At 50.0% G+C, this 13,883-nt stretch overlaps 1 protein-coding gene across 1 annotated transcript; it reads right to left on the minus strand.

Moving 5' to 3' along the window:
• Positions 1–11,887: 11,887 nt before the first annotated feature.
• On the minus strand, positions 11,888–13,483 carry LOC122393930 (oxalate:formate antiporter-like). The gene has a single exon (XM_043390409.1). It carries the CDS (start codon positions 13,449–13,451, stop codon positions 12,099–12,101), a length of 1,353 nt encoding a protein of 450 aa, XP_043246344.1. The 5' UTR covers positions 13,452–13,483; the 3' UTR covers positions 11,888–12,098.
• Between the last annotated feature and the right edge of the window lie 400 nt (positions 13,484–13,883).

Consider the following 13,883-nt stretch of genomic DNA (forward strand, 5'->3'; position numbering starts at 1 on the left):
GCGTCGCCAGCTGGCCAGCCAGCTGACGCAATCCAGTTTTACAAAGCCCCGAAAAGCGATGACGTGAGCCCTAATATTGCTTCACCACACAATTTGAGCCCTCAAACTGGAATCAGGTGAGCTCGAAAATGGGGATCAGGCTGAAAACTGGTATCATAGTGAGACTATATATGGTTGATGGCTGTGATGAGCATTGTTAGTATTATAGTTTTAGTGATGATGAAATAGCCTTTGCTCATACTTAATCGAAAAATGACGAAAAAACAAATATATAAAAGACACTGATATTTCGCCCTTGTGGCTTCTTCAGAGTGAACATTTAAACATTCATATTTGAAGCAGAGATGGCGAACGTGCGGATAACATTCTTTGCACCACCGATCACAAGTTGTTGCTACCATAAATAACAATAATCCAATTTTAACACTTTACCCTAAGTACTAATCCTAAATACATCTAAGTCAATGATGCCTAAAATAAAAAGGCATGATTTACAATCACGATCTTCTCCCCAGACTGGCAGCATAGGTATACAGAAATAAAATGACGCATGTTGGCCTAAATAAGAACACACACGATCCCTACACAATTACACATTGGACACCGGTACCGAAATTTAGTAATTACAAGTAATTGGGTCCTACCCTCGTACTCAAATGTATCAACACATCACACCGAATACATTACATACGTGTAACATGTACATACATAATACACATCGATTGATGGCTGACAAAACGTAATCGTTTAGTGGAGCAGTGGCCACGTGTCGATCTGACCGTTCAGAGAGGGCTGCCTATCCCGGATAGCCTGAGCCTCGGCTATCTTCCGGTCAGCTGCGTCTTTGCATCTGCGAAGAATGGTGACAGATAGCCGAGGCTGTGACTCATTCGGATGGCTCTCCCTCATATGTTCTCCAAAGGGAGTCTGCCTCGTACGATTGGTGCCGTCTCTAAAATGTTCATCGAACCTGTATCTGACACAGCGCTTTGTTTCTCCAATGTATGGAGGAGGCCCGTCGGCATATTTTGTTTTTTCGTCATTTTTCGATTAAGTATGAGCAAAGGCTATTTCATCATCACTAAAACTATCATAGTGAGACTAGTTTTAGAGCTTGACACCGATAATGGGTACTGACTGAGCTCTGTTTCTGCGATCAATGATACCGATTTAAGGGATCGTATGAGCCCATGTGGCGCTAGCTCAGAAAGTATTCTCGAAATGTGCTGTCTGTTTTGAATATGGTACCTACATTAGCCCGAAAACTGGTCTCTGAGCCCGAAAATCGGGACACTGTTTTCTCAGTGTATACATTCAGGCATGAGACAAGAAAGCTCCTGGTTAATAGTGTTAATGAACTATGAAGAAGCTTCGGCTATTAAGAAGCTTCTGAAATCTCTCAAGCTGAAGTTGATTATACTCAGTGTTGTTATGATCATTCCTCAGTTTTCTGACAAGAATCACACATTTGGCCATGGCAAACGTTGAAAATACCCTTTTCGTTAAATAAGTGCCTAATGACAATCTTATTTTCCAACAAATTTGCAATTAAAACCAACCAGTACACAATACAGAACACGTGCCTATGAATGCGAATAAAAATGTGATATCATGCCGATTTCTCCTACATGTTAACCCTCACCGGCACAGGCCATTTTGACTCTGGTTGGCAGAGTTTTTCACGTTTGCCCCAAGGTCACTCATCAAAGCAATATTTCAGTTTTCAGCATAGGAACTTTGAGAATGTTTATTTTTTAGTTTTCTTGACTTATGTCTGGGGGGGGGGCAAAAGATAGTATGGCTCCCCCCTTTGACCGTCTTGGGGGGCATGGCCCCGTTGCCCCCCCCCCTGGATCCGCCCTTGCGACCGCCGCACGGTAAGTAAAGGCCTTCTAACTTGAGGACAGCCTGCAGCGCTGCAGGTGCAGGTCGCCGCCCTCCGAGCCGCGGGTGTCCCGGGTCGACACAGCGCTGCGGGGCACCAGGAGCTCCCGAACGCTGGAGGGCGCGTCGTCTGCCCGCAGCAACCCCCACACCTTTGCGACGTCCCGGCGCGCCACCAGGGTCTCGATCCTCGACCAATCAAGATAATTTAGAGTCGGTGTAATGTGTTCGTGTTTCTTTATCCCTCCCACAATCCTGGCCGAAAAATTGACAACTTTTTGAAGCTTGTGCATCTGCCCCCTGGCCGCCCCACCCCAAACGCACAGACAGTAAGTGATATGTGGGAAAACATAGGCCTGAACGATGGTTTTGAGGACTTGACTAGTGAAGTAATGCCTGAATCTGTATAGAGAAAAGAGAATTTTGTTGCACTTTCGGACGATACAAGATATGTGCTCCTCTCATGACAGAACGGCATCTGCAGTGACGCCGAGGATTTTGACTGCTTTAGAAGGTAGAATTGTAGAGTTTTCTACAATGAAACATAAGTTTTGTGTTTTTGCTACGCTATGTTTGCTGCCAACTATCATGAAATCAGTTTTGCTGCTGTTCATTTTCAAGGAGTTTACTCCGAACCAGGCATGGAGCTCGCGCATGGTGAGCTCCAGCCTAGCTTGGAGCTCGGCCAGACCCGGTCCGTCAGGGGAGGAACAGTCTATGTGGAGAGTGTCGTCCGCGTATGAGATGAGGCGGCCATGGGTCAGATGCGCCGGAAGGTCCGAAGTGAACAAAATGAAGAGGATTGGACTGATGATCGAGCCCTGGGGCACGCCGCACGTCACAGGTAGGGTTACCTCGCCACCCCTAACAATCTGGCTCCGACCGCTCAAATAGCTGGAGAACCAGCCGACGTCGCATATCCCGTACCATTGTAGCTTGGTGAGGAGGACGTCGTGATCGACGCTGTCGAATGCCTTTGAAAGATCAATCGCCGTTACCGACGATACCAGGCCGCGGTCGGTATTGCGGACCAGGCGCTCGACAGCCCCGATCACGGCGTCCTCGGTGGAGTGATGTGAGCGGTAAGCATACTGAGATGGGCATAGTAAGTGATGCGTTTCTACATAGTTCGTGAGCTGAGCACATACTGCTTTTTTAAATCTTCGACACCGATTAAAAAGGCACTTTAAAATCTTCTTTTAACCCGCGCCCCACTGGGGTCTGCGTATAACACGATCTACTGGGGGAGGGGGCTCTTCATAGCCCCCCCCCCCTCCTAACTCCGAAATTACTGGGCCGATCGTCAAAATTCAAATGGTGTCTGATAGCCCCGGAAAAACTGTCGAGCGAAACCTAATTTCACTGACCACCTCGAGATCATCGATGACGTCACAGGTCAGGTCAAAGTAAATATTATTAGCATTTTGGCTTGTTCACATTTTGGACTCTGGCAGCCGTCTTACAAGTCAGATCAGGCTCTTTTTTGGTTTAAACACTCGTGAACAGATGCTCTAGATACCATGAGGGTACCAAACTTGTTTGTACTTTAATTTTCAGGTCAGGGTCAGGTCATCACAGGTCACGGAAATATTATATCATGCGTCGGTCACGTGACACATGTTTAACTGTCCATAGATTTCGAATTTTATGTCGTCTGTGTCATTCAAGGTCATATTGAGTCGAATTTAGCTTAGGTCAGGTCACTTTCAGGTTAAAAAAGGTCAAATTTTGAAGTAAAAAGTTTTCAACAAAAAAGGTGTTTATTTGATGCAGTTTGATCTCAGGAACACGATGGTGCTATTTATATTGGTGTACGATGTCAAATACATACTGAAAAATTGATTTGAAAAATTAATAATTGTGAATTTTTTTTGCAATAATGCGTATAACGTGACCATTTTTGAAGATATTTAGCTAAAACTTGCTTGAGTTAGTAATAAGCATGCGTTCTATCATATATATTCGTTTTTTTTCGAAAAGTCAAAAGCGTTCTGAGAAAAAATAAACATATAAATTTTGAATTTGACTATATTTTTTTCGAAATTTGCGAAATTTGGAAAATCCGAGATAGCAGTTTGATAGCGAAGTCAATTGTTAGTCCTTTTATGCAATGAAATTGGATCTAGCTTAAAAACTGAGCTCTTGGGAGCGATTGCCGTGGTTCAATGTTTTGCGTCGAAATCGGCCGAACATGACGTCACTCTGACGGCATTTCCGGCCGACCTATGGTAGCTACGAAGTTCATATTTTGACACAAGGTGTCAAATTGATGCAGCCAAAGATACTGAAAGTTTGGCGTCGATGCGTCACGCGGTTTGCAAGTTATTGCAGAAAAACGGGAGGGGGGCTATGAATAGCCCCCCATGGGGAGCGGGCTAACTATTGAAAACACAACGCGAGACTTATGACTTCACGGACCAAAAAGGTTACACAGATCATTGACCTTTGATGACCTTGGTTAACTTTTTAGAGTTTTACATGTTTATATGCTAGATTTCGGAGCTGAATTCGAATTCAGCAACCATCTGAACATTTACGAAGTAGTTTTTGTGCCTCCGTAACATGTAACGAAGCTGTCAGAGGCGGTTGCCACGTACGGTTGCCCCAGACAGCTGGGGCATTCCACGATAGATCGTACCACTTTTTCCAATTTGACACCTTCATCTCTCGGAATTTGACGAGAATTGGTCTCAGGGGTAATCAGGGGCTCTGAATCCACCTGTAACAATTTCAGGCTTATCAGATAAGTATTTTTTGAGTTATGGTGTATAACATTTTTTGGATCTTGCTTTGCAGCGCTAAATTTGGCGGGCTGTAACTCTAAGACGGATTATTCAAATGCCAAATGTTATATAACATTGAACTTGCAATGAAACAGCGATTAATATGTATTTTTGAAATTTCGAAAAATACGCTATTTTTGATATATGACATATCGAGTTTTCTTTCATTTGTATTTTTTGGACTTTGGGACCAATTTTTTTGGAATTTTTATTTCTTTAAAAAAAATATTTGGCTCATTGTTAAGAAGTATGCCAAAATTAGGAAGGTGTTCTTTCTATAAATGTATTTATTTTACGTCACGATAACGGCTTCGAATGGTGATTTCGGGAGGGGAGCTTACAAATGGCGTGGTAAAGCTGCCTAGTGACATCACGGGTTACTGAAATTTCAATTCAAGTCTGAGTCATCTGAAAAAGTGAAAAGAGGGTTCATTCAACCCTCTTTCCTATAAGCGCGAGGGTGAAAAAGGCTGTTTGGTTCTGACATTGTTTTGGACGCCAATGACCATAGCTGTCCGAGATGAAAGTTACAGGACGCATACATGGTGTCCTCCAGAGGTCTCACAACTTGTATATCTGGGAATTTTTCAAGGTTACATGAGGTCAGGTCGGTCACGTGACATCACTGTTATAAACCAATGGGGAAATATAAAAACTGTTATTTTGGCGCCGAGAATGATCTAAAACTATCCCACGTACATGGTATCGTGATTTCATGCACTCCTTGCAAAGTCCAATGCTTTACTTTTGCATTGTTAACCTTGCGTGACGTCATTTATGACGTCACTAGGGTCGTACGAGTTTTTCGTCAATAACTCCCGATCAAATGGAGCTAGAGAGTCGGGAAAGCCACCAATGGACTCGGGACGACCTTCCGAATCGAATGATATGCCATATGATACCCTTTGCCCAGCTTCGTGACCTGAGGGGCTCTGACCTGACCTTGAACCGAGGTCAACTACTTAAGTTGACCTCACCCTAGCAAAAACTATACCATTCGATGCACCTGAGCTAGGCGAACACAATGATGCCAAAATCGCGGCTCTGCGGCCATTTTTTGCGAAGTTATTTACTAAAAACCGAACCCGTAACTTCAGTCACGTGACCTGACCTCAGACGCTACCGGTTAACCTGAGACCTTAAAATCGGGTACCAATCGCTGCGACTTGTAACGGCACACACGCTCGTTTTTTCCGCGAGGCTCTAGCTCTATTAGAAGCGAAACGGCGTGCTGGGGTCGTATCAACCCCTCCGAAACCCATTTTGTTTGCAGGAAAATGAGGAACTTATAGAAAGAACACCTTTCTAATTTTTTGCATGTCGATTTGCAATGACATGAAGATTATTTTGAAAAAAATAAAAATGTGAAAAATTTTGGTCCCAAAAGTCATTAGAGGCAAATGAAAAAAGATTAAGGTTTTTGCTCAACAATGAAATTTTTTCTTTGGAATTTTTAAATTGTAATATTAATTTTTTATTCATCGCAAGCTTAGTGTTGTTTACTTTTTGTTGGTTGCTTAACTCGTTCTTGAGTTATAGGCCATCAAACTCACCGTTACATACCGAAGTTAAAAAAATGTAATGCAATATAACTCAAAAAGTTTTGATCTGAGAATTCTGATATTTTGCCAGGCGTCTTTGGGGCCTATGATTACCCCTAGGCCCGATTTTCATTAAAATCTGAGAGATGAGGGTGACGGGCCTGGTCCGATCTATCGTGGAATGCCCCAGCTGTCAGAGAGCTCGACAGGCGCCGACCGAGTTCGGGGTCGGAGTCCAGCGTGGATCAGCGCACGGTGGCCGAGCGGATAGGGTGCTGGGCTTTGGGAGGCGCCCGGAAGTTCGGGTCAGGGGTTCGAGTCCCTGCAGCCGGGTGTGTTTTAGCCCTCTGCACATTCGCACTGGTGGCTGACCCGCGCCCGGACATACTTCAAAACGCCGCCACCTGCACCGCTGGTGCTGCCACCTGCATCTCTACTGGCGCCACCTACAACACTGTCGACGCTTTTGGTCTCGCTGCGGCTGCCGTTCGACATTGACGCCGACCTCTGAAACCTGCCGGATGCTTCTGGCTGTTGATGCTCCGTCTTTCCGGCGACATCGAATGCAACCCCGGGCCTGAGCTGCGCGTTTTTTCCCAAAACGTGTGCAGCTTGAAAAACAAGTTGGGAACGCTTCGCTCTCACGCCGGCGAGCTGGCGAACTACGACGCCATCTGTCTCACCGAGACGTGGCTCGGTCCGCATGTAGCCGACTCGGAGCTCCAGCTGGGCACGACGGACTCTCGTGGTTTCGGAGGGACAGAGCGGCAGAGGTGGGGGAGTGGCGTGCGCCGTGAGGTACCTACTGTCACCCGTTCATCGACCTGACCTTGAGACGGACTGCGAATCGCTGGTCATCCAGCTGGGGTCAACTCGCTGCGCCTTCCTCGCCGTCTGCTACCGCGCCCCCGACGCAGACCGAGAGACGGAGAAGATCGCCGAGCCGTGCGCCGGCTCCACCGCACCGGCCGCCCGTTCCTCATGGTGGGTGACTTTAACCTGCCTGAGATCCATTGGACGGGAGACGGAGAGGCTGTGCTGCGGCGACGGACCGCGCGGGCGATCACTTTCGTCGACGCTATGGCGGAATGCAGCGCGGTGCAGTCGGTGACGACGGCGACGCGAGGAGACAACATTCTTGACCTGGCGGTGTCCTGTGGTGGCGCTGCGACGTCGGAGGTACGCGACAGTCTATTTGCTTCTGACCATCTGGTAATCATTACTGAGCTAAAGATGCAATATGACACGGCCCCTCGTGCTTCGCGCACGATTGTGTATAACTACAAGCGGGCCGACTTCGGCGCCTTGCGTCAGGCGTTGCGCTTGGTGCCCTGGACTGTCATGGAGCGAATGGACGTGAACAGCGCAGTCGATTATTTTTATGACATTGTTTTTGCCGCCATCAACGACTATGTCCCGATGATTGAGCTTCGTCGCAAGTTCCCCCCGTGGTTTGGCCGCCCTGTTCGTGATCTCCTGCGCGAGAAAGAGCTAGCTTTTAGACGCAAAAAAGCTGATCCCTCCGCTGCGAACATCGAGGAGCATGCGAGGGTGCGTTCAGAATTCAAAAGGGCGGCCAACGATAGCTATAGTGACTACTTACTGGGACTAGTAGGGAAGTTCAGGGAGAATCCAAAGCGCTACTGGTCTTTTGTTAAGTCCCTCAAGTCCGGCAGTCACACATCTCCTATGTTAGAGATCAACGGGAGGATAGTTAGAGACGTGATGTCGAGGGCAAACTGTTTTAACGAGTGTTTTGCTAGAAAGTTCAGTGTTCCTTTTACCGATGCTTTGCCAGACGCCCCCAATCTTAACGCCCCGGGTCTGTCTCGTTTCGGTGTTCCTCCTGGTCGTGTGGCCCAGCTCCTGCGTGAGCTGAGCCCTCACAAGGCCTGCGGCCCTGATGGTCTCAGCGCCCGGATTTTACACGAGTGCGCGGAGGAGTTTGCGATCCCTCTGGACATCATCTGTCGGCTATCGGTGCACTCTGGGGTGTTCCCGTCAGCTTGGAAGCGGGCCACCGTCATCCCCGTATTCAAAAAGGGCTCTAAAAAGCTTCCTGAAAACTATAGACCAGTTTCGCTTTTAGCAATTTGCTCAAAAATTCTGGAGAAGGTGGTTTGCGAGGGCCTGCTCCAAGCTTGCCATCCTGCACTGCCTCCCTCCCAGCACGGCTTTCCTCCCAAACCGTTCATGTGTCACCAACTTAGTATGCTTTCTGGATCATTGCTGGAAATCCTTGTCAGAGGGATCGCAAACGGACGCCATCTACACCAACTACTTCTCTGTTTTTACTAGTGTCAGCCACAGGCTTCTTTTACACAAACTAGAACACTCTTTTAATATCTCAGGAGTTGCGCTTGACTGGGTTGACTCTTACCTGAACCAGCGGTCCCAAAGAGTTGTCCTTGAATGGAAACACTCCGAATGGATCCCAGTACAGTCTGGAGTGCCGGAAGGCAGCATTTTGGGTCCATTGTTTTTTACTTGCTACGTAGCTGACCTCCCGAACCACATCAAAACTTCGTCGCTATCGTACGCGGACGACGTCAAAATTTTTCACCGGATCGACACTATAGAGGACACACATTCACTGCAGGCCGACTTGAATCGCCTTAGTTCTTGGTCTAAAATCTGGTTTTTTAAGCTCAACCCAGTCAAGTGCAAATCAATCTCATTCACCCTTCGCAGATCACCTCATCTCGCTTCGTACTCACTGGACGGTCACCAGCTGGAGCGATGTCCACATGTGCGTGACCTTGGTGTCATCCTAGATATTAAGCTCACATTCGCTGACCACGTAGATGCTACCGTCGCAAAGGCCAATCGTATGTTGGGGCTGCTCATGCGGAGCATGCAGGTGTCTAATCGCACACACAGAGTAAAATTCGACCCTCACCTGCGTAGATTCGAGCGCCTTCAGCACCGATTTTTGCTGTGGCTGGGTGCCATAACTCGGTCTTCATGTCCGCCGCTCGACTACCAGTCACTGTTAAACACGTTCGGTTGCGCATCTATCAAGGCCCGTCTGACTCAGTCTGATCTGATGTTCGCGCGTTCAGCACTGAGCGGCCAAGTAGACTGTGCCGACATCGTGGGAATGTTCCCGTTGTCTGTACCAGGCCGACGCACGCGACGCCCTGAGCTGTTTCACGTACCTCTTAGAAGTGGCAGAGTAGACTCGGTGGACGGTGAGGAGAGGCTTTTTGGTGCGAGTACCTCAGCTGCTCAACTCTCTCGTGCAGAGCAGTCCCCATACTGACTTATTTCAACCATCCCGGTCCTTAAGATCGGATATAGTTCGGTTTGCGGGAAGTCAGGGTACCTTTTTGTGAGCATTTGCCAGCTCGATGGCGATTTGCTGTTTTTTGTGCAACTTTTATGTCACATTTTGTGTTTTCCCATCAGCCTCGTGCTCGTTTTTAGGCTCTTTTTTAGACTTTACTTGCGTTTATTCTTGATAACTTTGCCATTTCAGCTGGATATCCGGTGGATGGTAACATTTTTTTGTTGCTTTTCAAGCGCATCCCTTAACATGGGTTTCTATCATTTTTTATCATGCCCATGTTTATGTGCTTTTGCACTTTTACTATCATATCCTCATGTAATTATTTATACCTATATTTTATCTAGACTTTAGTACACACACGGATGTCCGCGTGTGGGTGTGTGTTTGTGTGGGTGTTTTTTGTGTTTGCGTGTGTGGTGTTTGTGTGGAACTTTGACTGCAGCCGTAACTGGGCATTGGCCTGTGGTTGTTTTTGGAGAAATAAATAAACAATACTACTAATAGTCTAATACCCGGCAGGACCCCTACTCGCTGACTTGACCTGACATGGCCTAACCTGGCCTAAACGCATGAAGACATCATCTGTGATTAAAACTAACATAATATTCGCGATCAGCACCCCAAAAAAACCCTTAGTAGTCACACTTTCCCACGTTCTAACAGGTCCCGATTTTCCCGTTTTTTGAGTCATTGACCTTACCTAGAAGGTCAAGCAATGACCTAGGACCTTAACCCTCGCCGGCACAGGCCATTTTGCGTCCTTCGACGGCACAAGGGTTGGTACGACACCCCTCGCGTTTGGCCCCTGATCGAGCAAGAGCTTCGCGAAAAAAACGAGCGTGTTGCCCGTCACGAGAGGAAGCCGATGATATCCAATTTTAAGGTCCTAGGTCATCGGGTGACCTTCCAGGTCAGGTCAATGACCCGAAAATCGGGAAAAACGGGACCTGCTAGAAAGTCGTAAAGCGTGGCTGCTATGGAGTTTTCCGGGGTGCTGATCACGAATATCGTGTTAGTTTTGATCAGAGATGATGTCTTTAAGCATTTAGACCAGGTCGGGTAAGGTCAGGTCAGGTCAGGGGTCGTGACGGGCATTCGTAATACGTGTCAACCGCCTCTGACAGCTTCGTAACATGTTACGAAGGCACCAAAACTATTAATAAGTGTTCAAATGGTTGCTAAATTTAAAATCAGCTCCAAAAACTAGCCTAGAAACATGTAAAACTCGAAAAAGTGAACCGAGGTCACCAAAGGTCAATGACCTGACCTGACCTTCAGGTGACCTTGACACCCAACCTAATGCATGGGAGCAACATCAAGTCACATGTTTGAACGTTTGAAACCACGAAAAGCTTGCAAACGGGCGGCTAATGCGAGCCGACATACGCCGAATCGCGATTCCGGCCAAACATGGTCTCGGAAAAGAGGTCACAGGTCAAATTTGGGTCAGGGTCATGAAATTTTCAGGGGGTAGGTGTAAAATTGATCAATGCTAGGGTACGGAAAGTTTCGTTGCGATCGGCCGCTTATTACGCGAGTTATTTGCGAAAAACCTTAGAGGGGTTGCATCAACCCCCCTGTGCCGGCGAGGGTTAAAACTGGGTATCATCGGCTTCGTTCCGTCACAGGCAACACGCCCGTTTTTTTCCGCGAAGCTCTAGCTTGATCAGGGGCCAAATGGCTAAGAGGGGGTCCAAGTTTGCACAAGTTTGGTACCCTCAGGGTATCTAAAGCATCTGTTCACGAGTGTGAAAACCAAAAATGAGCCTGATCTGACTTGTAAGATGGTGGTCAGAACTCCAAATGTGAACAACCCTAAATGCTAATCATTTTTACTTTGAACTGACCTGTGACGTCATCGGTGACCTCGAGGTCAATGAAATTAGGTTTCGTTCGACAGTTTTTCCGGGGCTATCAAACGCCGTTTGAATTTTTACGATCGGCCCAGTAGTTTCGGAGTTAAGAGGGAGGCTATGAAAAGCACCCCCCCCCCCCAGAAGGGCGTGTTATACGCAGACCCCAATGGGGCGCGGGTTAATGATCCGTCCCATCTCATTTCTCTTTGCGCAGAATTGATCGAAACATTGCACAGAACAACTCATGAAAACATTGACGTCGAAAACTCACGCACATAGGATCCCCATGGCATACACTTTGACTGTTAAAACTTAAAACACCCGTTTATTACATGGCTTGTCCACGCCCCCCCCAAAAAAAACTTTGTGTTTGAGGCCCCTTTCACCCTATACCAAGATATTGCATGACCAAATAGTTGTCATGCTTAAGTTATGCCTGCCTGCTCTGTGTTTGAACCGAACGCAATGACAAACTCACATGACCACTGTATCTGCCACGGAGCCCTATCACCAAGCCCCTTAAAATAGGTTTCGTGTGTGCTCTCTGATTTATTTGGCTGCTTACTGGCACTGCATTGTGACACTTTCGCGAGACGCCGTCCCAGTTGGAGGGTTGGCTGCTCAGTAGCCCCCTATCGACGGGCGGGTGGTCCCTCCAGTAGGGATCATCAGGCCGGGCGCCGGCGCACCCCCCCCCCCCCCCAGTCTGAGCCGCTTCCTGCTTCCAGTCTGGCGCGCCGTCCGGTCACGGCCGTGCCGCCGCCTCCGCCTGCTTGGCCTCTGCGCGCCGCGCCGCCGCCGCGTCACTGGCAGTCGTCACCGAGATAAGGCTGCACATGGCGACCAGCGCGAAGCCGCCCTGAACCAGGAACAGCACGGGGTAGCCGTCGCGGCGCAGCAGCAGCAGACGCGCCAGCAGCGGAGTCACCGGCGTGAAGAGGGCGCGCGCCGTATTCATCAGGCCCAGCAGCACGCCGGCGTTGTGGTCGCCGAACTCTCCCCTGAGGAGCGGCAGCTGGCAGGCAAAGAGGGCCGCGCAGCTGGCCGCCAGCGCCCACACCCAGGCGCAGTAGGCGGCGGCGCCCAGCCGCGGCGCCGCCGGCACCGTGCACAGAAGACTGGTCAGCAGACCGCTGGCCACCACCAGCGCAGAGCGGAACGACGTGGCGTCCCCCAGCTGGCCCCAGAGCAAGTTACCGGCCAGCGCGAACAGCGGCGACACGGAGCCGACCGTGCTCAGCAGCCGGTCGTCGCTGATGAACGTCTGACCGAACGTCTTCCACGTCACTTGGAAGAACTCGAAGGCCACCATGGTTGGCACGTAGCCGAGCAGCAGCTGGTAGAAGCGGCGCGTGCGCAGCGCCTGCCGCACGGAGAGACCGGCCTTGTGCGGCTGTCCGCCGTGTGCGGGCGCCGCGCGGAGCAGCAGCAGCGCTGGCGTCAGCAGGCCGGCCTGCACCAGCGCCTGCAGCAGGAACGCCGCCGGCACGCGGCGCAGCAGCTCCGGCTGCCAGAAGTAGCCGCCGGCGGCCGGCTCGGCGCCCGTCCGGTTGATGTAGCCCGTCTGCACCCAGTTGAACAGCACCGGACCGAGCGTGAAGCCGCCCATGTTGACCCCCAGCGCCAGTCCGCAGCGGCGCGGAAACCAGGCCACGCAGGTCAGGCTGACGCTGGCCAGGGCGATGCCGATGCCGGCGCCCTGCAGCAGGCTGTAGGCGGCGATGAGGCCGATCAGCGGGCCGCGCACGGCCAGTGTGGAGAGCGCCGTACCGAGCAGCACCAGGCCGCCGCCCAGCGCCGTGGCCGGTCGCGGCCCGAGCCGGGCGTGCAGCAGGCCACCCAGCGCGTACAGCGGCCCCATGGTTACCCGCAGCACAGAGTCGAGCCACATGGTGTCGGCGTAGTCGACGGGCAGCGCCGCGCCCGCGCGCAGGTACGACGTCACGTAGGTGGTGAGGTTGCCGATACTGAAGCAGCTGCCCAGCGCCAGACTCACGCAGAAGCAGGAGGCGAGCACGCCGGACTGTCGGAGGCCGCCGGCCGGTCGGAGCCCGGCGGCGGCCCCGGCGGCGGCCCCGGCGCTGCCAGCAGCTGCCATGGCCGGTGCGGCTGTGGCGGCCGGCGCGGGCCAACTGCCCGCCGCTCCGGCCCGACCGCCCCGCGCGCCGCTGCCGCCCTACCACTTGGTTAACTGACAATTGCTGTTTACATTGGAAGCGGAAACATAAGATTCGGGGCGCACGTAATGGAGGCGGCACTGCTCTGCCTCTCTGTCTCTCTGTCTGTCTGTCACTGAGAGCACTGCAAAGTTACAATATCTTTGGACCGTGCAGAGGCTTACGGATGACGTCATATGTCAGAAGTGTATATATTGAGTAGAAAAAACATACAGCACATGGGTGGACGCGTTTCGTCAGAGACTTTTTCAACGCCCGAATATCGATAAAACAATACGAACACACAAGAACAAAGCTAGCAAGCACAGTTTCATATCTGTTGATATATCGCGTGCACATATTATGAGAATGTG

Source organism: Amphibalanus amphitrite, unplaced genomic scaffold, assembly GCF_019059575.1.
Source record: "Amphibalanus amphitrite isolate SeventyFive unplaced genomic scaffold, NRLGWU_Aamphi_draft 000564F_arrow, whole genome shotgun sequence".
Taxonomy (NCBI): Eukaryota; Metazoa; Arthropoda; class Thecostraca; order Balanomorpha; family Balanidae; genus Amphibalanus; species Amphibalanus amphitrite.

Bases quoted from the DNA above. Each gene is read 5' to 3' on its own strand.
- LOC122393930 (XM_043390409.1), bottom strand. From the start codon at position 13,451: ATGGCAGCTGCTGGCAGCGCCGGGGCCGCCGCCGGGGCCGCCGCCGGG.